This window comes from Trichechus manatus, unplaced genomic scaffold, assembly GCF_000243295.1.
Source record: "Trichechus manatus latirostris isolate Lorelei unplaced genomic scaffold, TriManLat1.0 scaffold00010, whole genome shotgun sequence".
Lineage (NCBI taxonomy): Eukaryota > Metazoa > Chordata > Mammalia > Sirenia > Trichechidae > Trichechus > Trichechus manatus.
In genome coordinates this window covers 21,832,022-21,851,113 of record NW_004443946.1, presented here as the reverse complement: position 1 = coordinate 21,851,113, position 19,092 = coordinate 21,832,022, and the positions used below count along the sequence as shown (strand labels likewise).

At 40.5% G+C, this 19,092-nt stretch overlaps 1 protein-coding gene across 5 annotated transcripts in view; it reads right to left on the bottom strand.

Moving 5' to 3' along the window:
* Positions 1 to 2,101: 2,101 nt before the first annotated feature.
* Positions 2,102 to 19,092, bottom strand: part of SLC39A9 (solute carrier family 39 member 9) — an 84,861-nt gene continuing 67,870 nt past the window's right edge. For 3 of the 5 annotated variants that reach the window (XM_023726321.1, XM_023726320.1, XM_023726322.1), the window contains 4 exons: positions 12,388 to 12,456; positions 9,400 to 9,485; positions 8,738 to 8,872; positions 5,769 to 7,042 (listed from right to left, as the gene is read on the bottom strand). In XM_023726321.1, the coding sequence (XP_023582089.1) occupies positions 6,812 to 7,042; positions 8,738 to 8,872; positions 9,400 to 9,485; positions 12,388 to 12,456 (521 nt within the window). In that variant the 3' untranslated portion in view covers positions 5,769 to 6,811. Of the gene's footprint in view, positions 2,172 to 5,768; positions 7,043 to 8,737; positions 8,873 to 9,399; positions 9,486 to 12,387; positions 12,457 to 19,092 lie in introns of those variants that run through there. The other 2 variants (XM_023726319.1, XM_004370982.1) reach the window with 2 other exon arrangements.

The following is a 19,092-nucleotide window of genomic DNA, read 5'->3' as shown; positions in this document are numbered from 1 at the left end:
AGGTGAGATGGGAAGGCAGAGAGGGTTAGGAGCTGGTTGAATGGACATGGGGAATCAGGGGTGGAAAGGAGAAGTGTGCTGTCACAGTATGGGGACAGCAGTTAGGGTCACTTAACAATGTATGCATAAACTTTTGTATAGGAGACTAACTTGAAATGTAAACTTCATTTAAACTACCACAATAAAAAAATAAAGGGGGTCTTTCCAAACCTCAGCATCACTAGGAGTGTTTTTTCCAGATACAATAGTAGGTTCTTTGCTGGTTTTTCAAAGTACCATGTAGGGTGAAGGCAAGGACAGAAGAGACTATAACATCGATGTCTATTCATGTCGCTCCCCTCCTCTCCCTACCTCCCACACCCCCAGCCCTGGGTGAAGACCCAGTTTAGCCAGGGACTAGAGGGTTGGAAGAAAATGAGCCGGATGTGGAGGCTGATGAGACAGTGGCAGAGGCCTGAGCACACAGAGAATGCTGAGGCAGCAGAGAGGAAGGTAAGGGGCGGAAGACATTCCTGTCTCAGGGCATGCCCCCTTGAATAAACCAGGGAGCAAAAAGTACAGGAGTGTTAGGGTGGGGAGAATCAAAGGATAGAAGGCAGAGCAGGCACCCAGGCCGGGCCGGGTCCTCTGTACATAACACAGATGTCCAGAAATAGAAGGAAGGGAGTCCTTGGCTCCCAGCCAGAGAGCAGGGGAGACAGGTAGGGATGAAAAGGAAAAATCACCCAACTCCACCTTCAGGGGTCAGAGGAGCTACTGGAGCGTAAGGATCTGGCACCTCACTCCCACCTCCGTGAGTCATCCCTGTGGTGACAGGAACTCAGAGGCCAGCCAGGACTCCACCCAGGAAGGGACCTAGGTTGTGGAGTTGAGGCAGGAGTTACAAAGACTCTGGTTCGGCCCAATTACCTGTAGAATTTTAAATCTAGAAGAAGCTTAGAGGTCATCTAGAAAGCCAACATCTCTTGCACAGCCAGCTCTTGCCTCCCCTCTCCTTATACCTGTTCCTTCAGCCAAAGTGGTACCTTCTATGCCAACCCCATATTCCTGGGTGCTACCAGGCCTTTGCCCATGTAGGTCTTGGCTCAGAACACCTTTCCCCAACTTCTTCACCTAGCTCATTCTGCTCAGCCTTTGAATTCAGCTCAGGGCTCATCTCCCTCTGGATGTTCTCCTTGAAACCCCCACACTGGGTTCTTGCCCCCATGTATTCTCTTAGCACCCCATGCTTGTCTCCTAGTGCCTGTCCCACTGTTGGTAATTGTCCATTTTCTTGTTCAAATCCCTCATTGAACTGCAAGCTCTTTAAGGGCTGCAACTAAGTCTCATGCGTTTTGTACATCAGTACCTAGGAGCAACTGGGCCACTTCAGGCTGCTGGATAAAGACTCAAATGAAGTGGAGGCGACGAGGCAGGCTCAGGCTACTGCTGTGTGGTTCCAGCCTCTGCAGCAGATAGGATAAGTCTATGACCTCCTGGACCTGACAGCCCTGAAGTATCTGAAGATGAATACCAAGTTCTGCCCCCCAAGAACCTTCCAGACATAGGGAAACAATCCAGTTCCTTCCATGCCTCCTCAAATGCCCTGGCTACCCATCCATCCTCTCTCCCCTGGGCTCCCTCTGCTGATGGCTCTCGGATTTGTCAGGGTTCCTCTGTAAGTGTGGCTACCAGAGTAGGGCACATGCTCTCACTTACATTGCCACCCCAAATCAGAAAATGGCTAACATTGCAACAGAAATCAGTAGCTGAGCCAGAAATGGGATCCAGGCTTTCAGATCCCTAAATCAGTCATATGGTAGCTTAGAGACGTTAGTTAGCACTGGATTAGTAACATGAACCCAGTTAATTTCCCACCTGTACGCTCAGTCCCATGCCCTTTATGGCTCCCAACTTCACTGGTAACCCCCAAGCCGCCCTCACCCCAGTGTGACACAAGGGCAGAGCTGCATATAAGACCAGGCACTGGTTCTGCACAGGGGTCAGGGCACAGCTGGGTGGGGGTGCGGGGTATTGTAAATTAGGAAAACAAAAAAGGGCACCCTCAGTTCAGACCAATTCGTTCAATGACAAAGATTTACTCAGAACCTACCTTCCTGGTGTTTATACTCTAGTGGGGGAACGGACAAAGTAAAGGCATCCATATACAGCATATTAAAAGGTGGTCAGGGCTAGGGAAAAAGGAAAAGAACAGCGTAAGGAGAATTGTGGTAGGGATGAGGGAGGTTACAATTTTAAAAGTCTAGCTCCAGTTTATAAGGATTCAAAACAAAACAAAACAGAAAAATGACTGAACTTCTTAGCTCTTTTGGCTAAATACACACACACACCCTACCCGCTCAGGGCAGCAGGAAGAGGCAATGCTGACTTCCTCAGATTTCAAAGACCACTGCTCAAGGCAGAAGAGGGACGCTGGCACTTCACCTTCGGGCTTCTGTGGCGATGGCAGGAACCATACATACCATGTCCTTTTTGCCTATTTTCTTCTTCATGAGGAAGTTTCCAGGAAACATGTAACACTCCGGACACAATCATTATAACTAGCTGATGAGACACATGTGATACACATACATCCAGCATAAAGTGGACCAGTAATAATTAATAAAATCTAATGCTTAAACATACAAACTATACATTTAAATGATAGGCTGCGTATAGCACTTATTGTATATAACTTAAAAATGAGCTCTTGTACTAAAGTCCACAGAGGGGGAACACATTTATCAAATCCACACACTGCACTCCAGGTCAACTGTCCACAACACTTATGTACTCATATAGCAACTTTGGCCCTCTGAAATGAATCCAGTGTTACTGGGATCCGTTGCCTGCTTCTCTTTTCTGAGAGTAGAAAGGTTCTTCATATATAATATTCGCTAACAACAATGGCAAAGCAAAAAAATTATCAATAAATGTGTCTTTTGGGGCTGATGGTATATCGAATCCTTCATTTCTCTTCCCTCCTTCCCTAAAGGATGTGCATATAGTAGGTGCATCCTTCCACTGCCCTTCACAGCTTTTCATTATCTTTCCTGATGTTCAAATGTGGGTCAAGTCTGGTTGTCATACTAGAGAAAAAAAAAAAAACTTCCAAGAAGATAAATAACGAGCCACTCACATAAGGTATGCACTAATAAAAATTTAATATAATAAATCAAAAACAGCAAAAATTTTTTTAACCGTTCACAATTAAAGTGGAAAGAGACAAAATTATAAGGCAGCCATCCATGGAATGATTATATGTTTACAAAGGATCCAGAAAAAGAGGCATTTAAAACCACTGTTCAGGCTACTGAACCAGGGGAACTGGAGTTAGCCCATAAGACTTCCAAGCTGCTGGAAGACACCAATGGAGAAAGAATCCAGGCCAGTCTCCTAAATGGTTGTCTAGTCCTTTCCCACAAGTCACAACTTTCTAAATGGTCTCCTGAGGTAAATCTAGATATCTCAGGAACAAAGGTTTTCATTTCATAGCATCTCTAATAGTTGCTCTTTGAGCAATGTGGACCATTCTGTATTAAGCAGAATTTTCTGATGCAAGGAAGGTTCCCTTGTGGAACGGCTACAGAGGGTTCTCACCCTGCACTGCAGCAGATTTGGATAACTCTAGAAATTACTCTCAGTCTCCCAAAGGGCTCGGGGATTCGAAGAGCAGGAACCTTCTTTGGGGGCTTGTGCCTTGTGTTAAGTACCTGGCTACCATGTGTTTTAGGGGCTTAATACACTCTGATGCTGGTGTGTCCTCCTAGTTCTAATCCACGAGAAAGAAAAAAAAAAAAAAACCCCAGGCAGTGATACTTAGAATGAGGCTGGTGAAAAAACATAATTACATTTTTCTCCTTTCTACAAAGAACCAATAATGACTACCTCTGTTTTTTTCTAATGATTGAAAATACAGGAACAAGGCTAACTCAGCTGTTTTGAATTGGGAAATAAAAAGGCGAAGGGGGAGGGAAAACACATAGCCTTTGAAGGTAGTACCATTTCCAACTCTCCACCTCCCACTGCCGAACCCTTTGCATGAAAAAAGAAACTTGGCAACAGCATGCACAGGAAAAGCAAACCAAACCTGTAGCATCACTGCTTTGGTGAAATGGGAGGTGATAAGCAATTAACTGGAGAATATGAATATGTGAGGGGAAATGGATCAATAGTATTTTTCAACTTAATTTGTCATGTAAGAGAGTACTTGGAATCTGAAGAAAGTCTATCCCTAAGAAGGAAAGAAAGTCAAACTGCAATTAAGATTAACTTTGACTATGAGGAAGGAAGAACCATGCTTTTCATCAGCTGCATCTCTTTGGTAGCCAATAATTCCATTTGTACTCATGGCAGCACTGCCAATGTTTTCAAATGTGTTACAGCATTAAGGCATCCACAACAAAGGAGGCAGTTTTAAATAAGAGGAAAACGGAACTGAGATGTGCCAATAAGTGGGCCTCAGTATGGCCTCTCCTGGGACACTGCCCACCATGGTGGCAAAGCCTTCCTCCACTGGAGTTTGCTCTGCCCCACTGCCTGGTTCCTTGCTGCCTGAAGATGCATTTGAGCCCTATAAGATTAATATGGCTATTTCTGCCTGCTGACCAGGAAAGAACCGAGGAGCTCTTGAGGGAGCAGCTTTAAAATCTGGGAATGCCCATAGCTCCTAAGAACTGATAGGTCTTGAAAGGTTTGCTTGTTGGTGGTGAGGTCCAGAGGGGAAGGCAAATCTGGAGTTAGATGGTTCAATCTTTGCCAGAGTTCAAGGCCCTCCCCTGCAGGATATTCTAGCTAAACGTGTAAGTGTGATGGCAAGGCACTGCTGCAAGAGGCTTTGGTCAGCAGTACAAATTTCTGACCACTGCACAGAAAGATATGGTAGAAAGTGCTACCATCCAAACTAAACCAGGCACTAAAAAGTGCTATGTATTTATTAAGTTTCCAGGGAGAATCAAGGCAACCAAGTAATTCTGAAGGACCAGATGAAACCCCATGATTCTGGTTTAAGTCAGCTGTTATCACTTAATCAGGAAAGTTACTTAGACTTTCCATGCTGTACCTTCTGTCGGTTTTAAAACTGTATGCAATGGATGTCAGCCGCTATACAAAACCGTATCCTATTTATGCTACTTTGGTCTGTAGCCAGCAGAGGGCTCACAAGTTCTACTTCAAATAGCTGCTGGCCCAGTGACAAATCTAGGAAGGAAATAAAGAAATCATAAGCACACTGGCTTATGCGTCATATAAAACGTTTTACGAACTCCTAAATCCACTGCCCTGAAGAAGATATCCTTGGTTCCCCCTTTACATAATGTTGTGTTTTGAAATGGTATAGAAAGCCAAAATAAATTAATAATACAATATTATACACTTATATGACAGAACAGGATTTACAGGGATTTTGGCAACTATGGAAAAATTACCCTCGTTTGTTAAACACTTTTGCTATCTCAATTGTTTAAATCACCAGAATATCAATGAGTGTGTCAATTCACACACGAGGAGGTGACATTTTAAGGGGTTAACAAAGCTGCATTTGACATAAAGGTAACTTTTTTGAAGGGAATAAAGAATAGAGACAATATTATCTTCATCATCACAGTTCAAGAAGTGGTTGTCCTGATGAGAACTCAACTCACAGAAATATTAACATCGCCACCAGCAGTAAGCAGCAAATTGTGGGGAGGAGGGGCTGGAGGGAAAAGTTAGGAGAAAAGCATGGAAAAGATGAACAGACAAGAGACATGATTTCAATAAGCTTTAAATCAATAGGCAACACTTCCCATTTATGATACATCCTTTCTTCATTGCTAAAGATGCTATATGAAACAGACCTAACACTCCCCAAGCTGCACGAAGTATTTTACCAGAGGGACTGTTGATCTGCTAAGAGTAAATACTTAAAAAAAAAAAGTACAACATAGGTTTTCATAGCCTTACTTTTAAAAAGGTGACTACAAAGATGTCAGTAATTATCCCAATTCACTTAAAATTTAATACCCCTTAATTTCCAAAGATACTTTGTGAAACTGACTGCTCTTGAAGGAAAGTCGAAGCCCGAACCTACTAGAACCTGGCTCCTCAATAAGAATGTGTTGAAAAGAAATGCTACAAAATACTAGTCATCTCTTTAGCAGTCAGCCCTACCTCTGTCGCTTCACTGGATGGAATGGCAGGCTCTACTTCAGAAAGGCCTGTGCAAAGGGAGGTGTTGGTCTCTCTAAACCTCGCCTCTGGTGGATCTCTATCTTGAGAATAAAGTCAGCCATCCCAATGTGTCTGGCTATCATCGTCTTGACTCTAGCCCCAAATGAAATGCAATCACCTTTAGCGTCTAGGACAGTGGGCGCTATGACCTTCTATCAAGGTGTGTGGCATAGATGCTAAAAGCACCAGTCTGACACAGTGAGAACCATGTTGACAATCAATGGATGAAGTGGCAGAGCCTCTAAACTACGAAGAAAGAGATTTAGCTTAATTACAGAACACTGTACTGTTATAATTACTATTTCATTGTGAGTATGAAGTTCTCCACTTTTCCTTAAAACTAAATTCCATCTTCCCTGAGAATAGGGTTAAAAACTCAAAATGCCAAGGCCCTTTAAAAGACAACACAAGGGAATGTCTATATCCAATCGCAATGTGTTGTTTCTACTCTAAAAGCTTTTCTGTTATTCCAGGTTTTAATCTCACCTCCCTCCGGACTCTAGGAATACAGGTGGAGATGGGCAAGGTGAGACACGAGACTGAGGAAGTGAGTAGCTGTCATGTGCCGGCGGTTTCTCACTGGATGGCAAAGGGCCATGAACAGAGGCTGGAACCTGAACACTTAATGCTGGTGTCCTACCGACAGGATGAGTGGGATGAGGCAACCCAGAACCAGGGCTGCCACCTCCAAACGGCTGAGGCCTCTCCCTCCAGTGGTGTCAGGTTTGTGGCTGTGCCCTATTCCGCCCACCTCAGGAAGGACATGTACTGTGGCAACATAAAGAAATGTCCCGGCAGAGAAAAGCATGGCCACTCCAGTGGCATTGACCTCTGAAAGGGCTTCTTTACTGCTCTGTGAATTAAGAGAGAGAAGGAAAATTAAGTCAAGTGAAATTCAGTGTCAGGAAGAAGTCCCAGTAAGAAACCCTCGATATTTATAACTGGTGATGTCTGGGACACTGGGGACATCTTGAGATCAGAGCAATTTTACGTCATTTATAGAGGGTATAAGAATATCAGTGATGTACACAATGGCGTTTCCAAACAAACTTCAAGTCCTGGTTGAACACATTTAGCCTATAGGGTCGCTTTGAGTTAGAATCGACTTGACAGCAATGGGTTTTTCTTTTTTTTAATTCTTAAGATGGAATCAACAATATATTAATGAAGATATTCATTTATTTACTCTACTTATATTTAACAATATTAAATACTACTAGTGCCCTCTATTAGTGCCTCTATGGCCAGGCACTAGGCTAGGTGCTTGGGATACAGTGGTAATAAAGATGCAGTACCCGCCCTCACAGGACTTAGGAACATCTCATAATTTAATCTTTATACAAGGAGACCTCTGGACTAAGATGATTAATTAAAGCCACAAGAAAAGAACATGCTATAAATACAATACGTAACTCCACGCCTCCAGAAGTATCAGTACCTTTCTGTCAATTTTTTTTAAAACTTATGTTGAGCCATAAAGTGATAAACTGTTAACATTTTAAAAGGAACTATATATTGCTTGTTGAATGAAAGAAGATAAGGCTCTTCGAGTGAACAGAAAGGGATTTTATAACAACTTATTTGTTAGCAACCGAGATCAGCAAACCCTTGACTTACAGGAACTTAACCATTCATTAACCACCTCGTTTCTCATATATTCCTTTTAATACACGTTTTACTATATCGAATACTGACACTAAGAAGACTCAACAACTTTCAGAGCACAGGGGAAAGCAGTTCCCATAAACTAGCCCTGAGTCACATAATTCGGTTCTAAGATTTTCCTCCTGTTGCCTGCTAGTTGACATGTAAGTAAAGTGGGGACGGTTGTTGCTAAGAACTGCAGCCCTGGTAGATAGAATTATAAGGCATAGAAAGAGCCAGTTAAACAACATGGAAGCGTTCCAGGCTCTGAGCTGCTAAATCACATATGTTGCTTCAGGTCTAAAGCTATGCTCACCACAATGATAAAGAACTAGGTATTTAATATTTGGTGAAGGAGAGCTGGGAGTAGATTCTAAGTCTTAGCTGAACACAGACATCTCTGCTCATCCCCTCTTCACCCAAAGCTGTTGCATGGCTTGTCACTCATGCTTCTTGTGTCTACCTCAACATTAAAAATATGAATTGTTGTGATTTATCACATACCTGCGAAAGTACTATCATATATTTGTGCAAATGCTTTTGGAACAAATGGGGAAGAAGTTTTTGAATTAAATGAATAAGGAAATGCTAAATTTATGAAGAAGACTGGCCTGGAATTAAAACATTTATCTTGCAACAATGGGCTTAAACATAGCAACAATTTTGAGGATGGCACAGTACTGGGCAGTGCTTCGTTCTGCTATACATAGGGTCGTTACGAGTCAGAACCAACTCAGCAACACCTAACACACACGCATATCTTGTCCAGGTTTTACTCCTAATTTTATCTTTAGTTTAAGAGGGTAATTTAGTTGAAAAATTCAACATAAGGGACTATAAGTTCTAGCAGATCACAAAAGAATTAGATGCTTGTCTAGATAGTCTAGAAATGAGTCAGACTTACCTTACTTAGTCCTAAGTATGTCACCATAGACATAACTGGTGCTGCCAGTGCAAAGACCAGCAAATGTTTTCTGATTCGGTTCCGCTCTAGGCCAGCATGCATCAAGAAGGAAACCAGCCCAAATGCAGCTGGTGCCTGGAGAAAAGAATTATCTCTGTTTTCACTTTAGAAGTACAGATTGCTTCCACATCAAAAAGTACATGTCACTGACTAAATTCTCATATAAAAAAACCAGCCATAGTACCAAGATTGAGCTCTACCTTTTAGAGATTAATGTTCTAAGCTAAGAAAATGTCCTATCTGTGTGTGTGTTTCTTAGATACTAGGAAAGGGAAACAGTCAACATAAATATATGTCCTCACAGGGCTTAGAGAAACAAAAATATTTATGAGCAAAATTACTATGAAATGTAGAAAATCTGCAGATAATTTAAAAGTTTCTAGGACAAGTTACATGATCACAAAAAATAAAGCCACTCCAAGTAAGTGTAAGAAAATGGTAGCAAAAAAAAACTATGAAGAGAATTATTCAATTCTCCAAAATGAACAGCGATTATGAAAATAAAAATATTTTTATATTCTATATTCCATAGAATGTTAACAAAGAGAAATTTTAATTACGAATATATGCAATATCAAACCTTACACCAAAATTTTGCTCACCTTATGCAGCATTATTGCCACAAACACAATTAACTGGACACTGGTCTGTGAAGTAGATGCCGCTGCTCCCAAAGCAACACCATCAGCTAAATTTGGAAAAAGTGAAACATAAAATACCATAAACAACAACAATAATAACAACAGTGTAGTGGTTGAGTGTATGGGCTTCAGAATCAGGTAGGGCTGGATTTGTCTCTGGGAAGGTTATTTAACCTTTTAGAACCTCAGTTTTCTGTTCTCTAAAATGGGTTCAATAAAGTATGCATTTCTTAGGGTTTTCATGAGGATTAAATGAGATAACGTACATAAAGAGCTTAGCACCTGGCTTGGGCTATTCAATATATAGGCTAGCTATTATTGCCTTTGTTAGTGAAAAAAGTATGGTGCTCAAAAATCCACTGATTAGTTAATTAAATTGCAATAACAGAAATATCAAAGAAGAATTTTTAAAAAATCTATACATGTTACAGATGAAGAAATAAAATAAAGACACTAGGAGTTGGAGCAGATGATTTATACATAATAAATCCTGGTTGAATGGATCAATTTTATGTTAGAAAAGCATCTGTTAAACAAAAAGACAAATAACCCAATCAAAAATGGGCAAAGGGCATGAACACTTTAACAAAGAGGTATTCAAGTGGCCACAAGCATATGAAAAGATGCTCATCATCGTTAACCATTAGAGAGATGCAAATCAAAACTACAATGAGATACACTTCACCCGTACCAGAACAGCAATGATCAAGAAAATAGAAAAGAACAAATGTTGGTGTGGATGTGGGGAGACTGAACTCTTACCCACTACTGGTGGGAATGTAAAACGGTACAACCATTATGGAAAACAGTATGGGAATTCCTCAAAAAATTAGAAATAGAGCTACCATATGACCCAGCAATTCCATTCCTAAGTATATACCTTAGAGACCTAAAAGCAGTGACACAAATGGACATATGTACTCTGATGTTCACTGCAGCACTATTCACAATAGCAAAAAGGTAGAAACAACCTAGGTGCTCATCAACAGACGAATGGATCAACAACATATGGTACATATATACAATGGAATACTACCCAGCCTTAAAGAAAAATGAAGTCCTGATACCTGTCACAACATTATGCTGAGCGAAATAAGTCAATCATAAAAGGACAAATATGTATAATCTCACTTACATGAAATGACAAGAATAGGTAAATATATAGAAACGAATGGTTACTAGTGGTTAGCAGGGGTGGAAACAGATAAGGAGAAGAGCAATCATTCTTTGAGAAGTAGTGAACTTTTGTCTATGGTGATGGGAAAATTGACATCAACTAAAGGTAATGGTTACATAACTTAACTACTGTTAACTTATATCACTAAGCTGTATACCAGAAGAAAGAAAAGGGTGAATTGGCAAATATAGTGTTACATATAATTTTATAATTAAAAAAAGGCAGCAGCGGTTGATAATGCCTAGGTACAACTAAACTCCTCATGGGATTAGTTTTCTTGGTTCAAGGGTTTAGGGTCATGGTTTTGTGGGTCTATGCAGTTAAGTGGCTTAATGTTGTCTTTAGAGTCTCTGTTCTACCTCCTAGTTCAGTGAGTAGTGCCTGGGGTCTTAAAACCTTGCTACCAGCCACTCAATATACAATAAATGGTCTCTGTTCACCTGGAGCAACAGAGGAAGGAGGAGACCGAGGAATCAGAGCAGGTAATGGACTGCAGGTCTAATTGCATCCATGAAGTATCTCCTTCACCACGAGACCAGAAGAAATGAATGGTGCCCAGCTACCATTATTAAACATTTTTATCAAGGACCCAATAGATGGATACTCATCAAAAGGAGGAAAAATGTGGAACAGAACTTAAAATTCTCATGGAAACGAAGCTTATGGGATCCACTGAGACCGGGTGAACCCCTACATCTATTGTCTGGAAATAATTTTTAAACCTGGAACCGAAACTATCCCGTGAAGTAACTTTTAAATCAAACATTTTAAACTAAATTATTCTATTAATAAACAATGTTTGCCTTGAGTAGTACACTTTTTAAAAGTATTATCTATATGAGCTCCAACTGACAACAGTAACCCTAAAACACAAATGAGAACTTCAAGGAGCAGAGAGTCTAAGTTAATGGTAATGAGACAATATGGGTACAGATAGTGACACAATGTGAAGTATGTAACCTTTGTCACTGAACTGCAAAAGTAAAAACTGTTGAATGAGTGTATGTTTTGTTGTATATGTTTTCATCAAAAAAATAAAAATAAAAAAGCATCTTTATACTAGAAAGGTCCAGATAATAGTGTGCCACTTTTCACGTGCCAGCGAGCTTCACTGGGGTACTCTGTCACTGACAGAATCCTACTGCAGGGGCAAATATAGGGTTATGGTTCTAAGGCATCCGCAGTCAGCAATACTAAGACTTCTGCATTCTAGACTACCTCTGCCTAAATTGGTACTTTGGGTATATACTGAGCAGCAGCGCTGTTCAGTACAAAAGTGCCAAGGCTCTTTTCCAGATGGGATTCTAGGGCAGGGATCAGGGAATGTTTTCTTAAAGGAACAGGTAGGAAATATTTTAAGCTTTATGGGCCATATGGTTTCTAGCAACTACTCAACTCTGCTGCTGTAGTGTAAAAGCAGCCACAAACAATACATAAATGAATGGGCATGGCTGTGTTCCAAAAAAACTTTACTCTTGGACATGGAAATTTAAATTTCATATAATTTTCATGAGTCACGATAGATTCTTTTTTGTTTTATCCCCAACCATTTAAAAATATAAAAACCACTGTTACCTTCCAAGCCCCTTTTTTAGGGCATGACACTAAGTATGCCTGTGCTTGTGCTGGAATACTTCATCTGGTTAAGCAACCGTCCTTCCCTCGCACTATGTCTAGCCCGAGAGCACTGACATGGACAGACCCTGTAATATAAACAATATGCCTCCCACTGTGTGAGAGAAAAGAAACGGGTTCCAATGCACCAACCCTACCTGCGGCATGGACGACCAGTCCCAGAGTTGTGGTGATTTTGGAATTGCTGGATCTTGCTGTTTCTGGATCTTAAGTAAAAATGAGAAAGACAGACATTAAGCAACGTGAGATGGAAACTGTTAGAATATTGGCCTGGAGGTGAAAAATTATTTGAAAGCCCTTAAAGTAGTACATTATTTTCCTCACTGCTGTCTCTTTTCTTTCTGTTTCAAACACCTAGAAGTTGCCCCTGTCCTGAAGAGAAGGGTAGGAGGGAACTCTTCGTTTGACCCAGCCTCCTTCTTTTTAGTATTATTGTACTTTAGATGAAGGTTTACAGAACAAACTAGCTTCTGGTTGAACAATTAGTACACATATTGTTTTGTGACATTGGTTACCAACCCTACAACATGTCAACACTCTGCTTTCTTGCCCTTGGGTTCCCTATTACCAGCTTTCCTGTCTCCTTCCACCTTCTAGTCCTTGTCCCTGGGCTGATGCGCTCCTTTAGTCTCGTTTTGTTCTATTAGCCTATCTAATCTTTGGATGAAGGATGAACCTCGGGAGTGACTTCATTACTGAGTTACAAGGGCGTCCAGGGGCCATACTTCGGGTTTCTCCAGTCTCTGTGAGGCAAGTAAGTCTGGTCTTTTTTTTGTAAGTTAGAATTTTGTTCTACATTTTTTTCCAGTTCTGTTCAGGACCCTGTATTGTGATCCCTGTCAGAGAAGTCAGTGGTGGTAGCCGGGCACCATCTAGTTGTGCCGGACTCAGTCTGGTGGAGGCTGTGGTAGTTGCGGCCCATTAGTCCTTTGGACTAATCTTTCCCTTGTTCCTTTGATTTTCTTCATTCTCCCTTGCTCCTGACGGGGTGAGACCAGTGGAGCATCTTAGATAGCCACTCACAAGCTTTTAAGGCCCTAGACGCTACTCACCAAAGTAGAATGTAGAACATTTTCTTTATAAACTATGTTATGCCAATTGAGCTAGATGTTCCCTGAGACCATGTTCCCCACAGCCTCCGCCCAGTAATTTGGTCCCTCAAGAAGTTTGGATGTGTCTATGGAGCTTCTGTGACCTTGCCTTGGACAAGTTGTGCTGGCTTCCACAGTATTGTGTACTGTCTTATCCTTCACCAAAGTTATGATCTAGCCTTCTTTTAACAGACAAATTCCTGGAATGTGTAACCCCCACTGCCTCAGCTTCCTCACACTCCTTAACCCTCTACCACTCCCTGGAAAGTGCTCTATGGCCTCCAATCACTTCTTACCAGACAAATCTAATTGTCATTGTCCACCTCCTCCTCCTTCCCAACCTCTTGCTACTTTCTTTTCATTGTAACATCAAAATGTCTGTCACATTTGCCTTTCTCCATTTATCATCACAATCCTAATCTAAGTTTTTGCCAACTCAAACCTAAATTAGCAATATAGTCTCCAACCTGGTTTTCCCTTACTCTTATTTCTCTCTAATCTAATTCATCTTACACATCCTAGTCAGACTCATCTTTCTGAAATACCATCCTTCTGACATGTCAGTTAACTAGTTAAGAAATCTGCTGCTTTCCCAATTTAGTCCAAACTGCTCTCCTAGGTAGGCTGTTAAGTCCTTTATCAACTGGTTCCATCTTATTTCTCACTATCCAGTCCAGTTAAGCCAGATTCTTTAACACACTCTAACAAAACATTCTCATTCTTTTTCCAAATCTCCTCACCCTTAGTTCTTGGCCGGTACTAAACTTCTCAGCTTGTCAATCCAAAACCCAGACACTGTTCAAAGTCTAATTCTAGGACCACCTCCCTTAAGAAGGAATCAAAGACTAATTACAACTCGAAACAACTCTCCCCTTGCCTAGAAACCTAGAGTTTTATATGCAGTCTCTATAACCTGTTGCTGTTGAGTTGATCCTGACTCATAGCAACCCTATAGGACAGAGCAGAACTGTCCCGTAGGGTTTCCAAGACCATAAATCTTTACAGAAGCAGACTGCTACATTTTTCTCCCATGGAGCAGCTGGTGGATCCAATCCACCAACCCTTCAGTTAGCAGCCAAGCGCTTTAACCACTGTGTCACTAGGGCTCTATATGCTACTTTAAAGCTTCCTTTATATCACTACCTTAGATATATAAAACTGCTTGCACTTAAATGTGTCTTATATCTTCAGATTGACTATAAAGTATAAAGAATTAAATTTTCTACTTTCTTTTTTTAAATTTTTATCATGGTAAAATATATATACCAACACTTGTCATTTCAACCATTTTTACGTGTACAATTCAGTGATATTAATTACCTTCATCATGTTGTGCAACCATAACCACTATCCATTTCCATTTTTTTTCATCAACTTTAACAAAAAACTCTGCACCCCTTAAGCAATACCTTCCCATTTCCCTCCCTCACCTATTCCTGCTAACCACTAATAAACTTTGGTCTCTATGCATTTGCCTATTCTGGGTATTTCATATAAGCAGGATCATACAATATTTGTCCTTTTGTACCTGACTTATTTCACTCAGCATAACGTTTTCAAGGTTCATCCATGTGGTAGCATGTATCAGAACTTCACTTCTCTTTATGGTTGAATAATATCCCATTGTGTGGATATACTACATTTTGTTTATACAGTCATCTATTGATGGACAACTGGGTTGTTTCCACCTTTCGGCTACTATAAATCTATTTCTTTTTTACATGTCTTACAAAACATAGTATAGCACTGAGCACTCAAGAATTGCTCAATAAACCCTTGTTGGGGAGCAAAAAAAGTTAGCATTTATCTGTATATATGAAGATGTTGCTGCTATTATAGGAAACACACAAGGAAGTAAATAATATCCGAAAGATATAAAGTTAACAGATATGGACATTAAAATGCCAGGTGAGATGACAGATGGGCATTAATAAAAGAAATTCCAGAGGCTTTAGTCTTAAGAAGCCTCGCACACAGAAGGAAGTGGTTACAGTGGAAAAAGTAAAGTAACATGTTATCTTTTTATGTAATTGATTTTATCTTCTTACTAAAACATTGTAAAGAAAGGAAACTAAAGACCCAAATTGCTCTAAGACAACAAATATTTCAGTATCATCCCAGGCTGGGAAGAACAATCATACTACACTGTACGACAAGCTTGTTTTGGCTTCTCTTTATACAGTCTTGTGGTCTACTTATAAGTTGTTGTTGTTAGGTGCCGTTGAGTCGGTTCCAACTCATAGCAACCCTGTGTACAACATTGCCTGGTCCTGCACCATCCTCACAATTGTTGCTGTGCTTGAGCCCACTGCTGCAGCCACTGTGTCCATCCACCTTGTTGAGGGTCTTCCTCTCTTTTGCTGACCCTCTACTTTACCAAGCATGATGTCCTTCTCCAGGGACTGGTAGCACTCCAAAGTAAAAATTAGAGGCTTTAAAATTAAAACACAGTCTTCACAAATCTATCAGAAAGGCTCCATTTTAAGTAGCATAAATTTAACAAATGAGTTAACTTTTTCTGATATTTAATATACCTAAAACCCTACAAAGAATAGGTAAAACTAGGTCATCAGACACATGAAAGCCAGCAGTTACCTCAGAGATGAAATAGGAGCAAGACTAAAGGAACATATGCTGCATTTAATTCTTTGTATAGGGTTATAGGTCACTAATGGGTCTATAAACGCACTGTAAGTTGAAACTGACAAGAATTGCAAGAAAAATGTCAAAGGCCACTGTGGGCAATTCTGTAAGGCAGCTGGAGTCAGGTACCATCCAACAGAGGGTCTTTCTCTTTTGTGTTTTGGAATATAGAACATGAATAAAACAATTTATTTCTAAATAAGTTTTCCAAGACATGGCATTGTTATTGAAAGAAAAAGTCTGAAAAACAAAAAAATGAAATGAAATGAGATTTAAAACCTCTCTAGACCAAGGATATTTTTTGTTTTATTTTAAGTTTAACCTCATGTTAGTTTTTTAATCTTTTATTTGGAAAAATTTGAAACCTTCAGAAAAGTTACAAAAATAGTTAAAAACAAATCCATATGCCCCTTTTTTAGATTCACTTACTGCCTAACACATTGCCCCATTTGCTTCATCATCTGTGCTCATGCTTTCTACACATACACAATTTTTTTCTGAACCATTTGAGAGTAAGCTGCATATATCACAATCCTTTTTTCCTAGACAATGCAGTGTGCATTTCTTAAGAAAAAGAATATTCTCTTACATAGCCATTGTACAATTATCAATTCAGTAAATTTAACACTGATACCTTTTTCCTAATCTATCTTGTATGTTCTAATTTTATCAATTGCCTAAGAATGCCCTTCAGAGCATTTCCCCTCTTCAGGACAGGACCCAAGGAGTCCTGGTGACGCAGTGGTTAAGTGCTTGGCTGCTAACCTAAAGGTTGGTGGTTCGAACCCATCCAACAGTTCTGTGGGAGAAAGATCTGGCAATCTGCTCCCCTAAGGATTATAGCCTAGTAAACCCTATGAGGAAGTTCTACTCTGTTACATGGGGTCGCTATGAGTTGAAATTGACTCAATAGCACCTAACAAAAACAAGAGGACACTATCCAGTCTAGGATCACATATTGTACTCACTTGTCTCTCTTTAACCTCCTCTGTTGTTGTTGCTGTTGTCAGGTGCCGTCGAGCTGGTTCCAACTCATAGCAACCCTAAGTACAACAGAATGAAAGAATGAAACACTGCCCGGTCCTGCGCCATGCTCACAATCATTGTTGTGCTTGAGCCCATTGTTGCAGCCACTATGTCAATCCATCTCATTGAGGGTCTTCCTCTTTTTCGCTGATCCTCTACCAAGTATGATGTCCTTCTCCAGGGACTGATTCCTCCTGATAACACGTCCAAGTATGTGAAACGTAGTCTCACCATCCTTGCTTCTAAGGAGCATTCTGGATGTATTTCTTCAAAGACAGATTTGTTCATTCTTTTGGCAGTCCATGGTATATTCAATAATCTTCGCCAACAACGCAAGTCAAAGGTGTGAACTCTTCTTTGATCTTCCTTATTCACTGTCCAGCTTTCGCATGCATATAAGGAGACTGAAAACATCACGGCTTGGTCAGGCATACCTTAGTCTTCAAGGTGACATCTTTGCTTTTGAACACTTTAAAGAGGTCTTTTGCAGCAGATATGCCCAATGTGAAGCATCTTTTGATTTCTTGACTGCTGCTTCCATGGGTGTTGATTATGCATCCAAGTAAAATGAAATCCTTTAATATGGAATATTTCCTCAGCCTTTGTCTTTTATGACGCTGACATTTTTTGAAGAATACATTTCCCTCCCTCCATCCTTTTTGTCTTTCAATAGAATGATCCTTCCTCTTGGGTTTGTCTAATGTTTTCTTAGATTACGCATTCTCATCCAGAATACCACATAGGAGATGCTTCTCAGGGTATCACATCAAGAGGCATACGATGTACATCTTCAACTCACTGATGGTGTTAATTTTAATTATATCCTGGACATTGTGAATGTTATGTTGTGGATACTCTGGGTTCTATTCTGTTCCTCCAAAGAGTGTTGATTTTTGTTTGTTTGTCTTAAGTAACTTGGTTTGGCTCAAACTGCAAACTCTGTCTTTTGGGCAGCTGCTCAAATCTCAGTTCAGTTCTTTTATCTTTGCAAAGCAGCCTAGAGTCAGCCTGTACAATCATGGTTCAGCCAGAGACTTGGGGAGATTTATGCACAGAATTTGGGGCTGCCTTTCTCTGGCTCTCTCTTTTCTAGGATTATTCTCTCACTTTTCAGTGGCTACAGCTGTCCTGAACTCTGACCTCTGGTTTTTTAGGCCAGAAAGACTATAAGTTTTCTATAAGAGTTTTAGATGCTTGACAGGTCACTGACTGCTAAAAGTAGTAGAAATGGGAAACTCACCCTGTACCATTATTCCCTTATTCCAAGTGTCAACTCCCCTCCAGAACCTGTCTGCCTTTGCTAACTCTCCAGTGCGCTTAGGTAGTGGTTTCTAAAATTTTATCCAGAGTTTATAGTTGCTATCTGCAAGAAGGCTAGTCTGACAGGAGCTTACTCAGCTTACTCAGCCTCACCAAAAGCAGAAAGCATACTGATGCTAATTTTGATCACGCCAAATACCTAATATTTGTTACATATTACCATTTTGCATTCCCTCCAGCAATATATGAGTGCCTGTTTTGCCATAGCTTTATCAACACAGTGTAGTGTCAAGCTTTTGCATTTTTACCTATCTGATAGGTGAGAAATGGTAACTCAGTGTAGTATCACTGTGACTTCCTCTAATTTTATGGAAAAAAATTAACATCTTTCCATATGCTTAAGGGGCATTTTTTAATCTCTCTCTGAAATTATCTGTTCCTCTGTCTTAGTCATCTAGTGCTGCTACAACACAAATACAAGTGGATGGCTTTAACAAAGAGAATTTATTCTCTCACAGTCTAGGAGGCTAGAAGTCCAAATTCAGGACGCCAGCTCCAGGGGAAGGCTCTCTCTCTGTCGGCTCTAGGGGAAGACCTTGTCATCTATCTTTCCCTGGTCTAGATGCTTCTCAGCACAGGGGACCGCAGGTCTAAAGCATGCACTCCCTTCCTGGTTCTTCATTCTTGGTGGCATGAGGTCCCTCTGTCTCTCTGCTGTTTCTCACTTTTATATCTCAAAAGAGACTGACTCAAGATAAAACCTAATCTTGTAGATTGAGTCCTGCCTCATTAACATAACTGCCTCTAATCCTGCCTCATTAA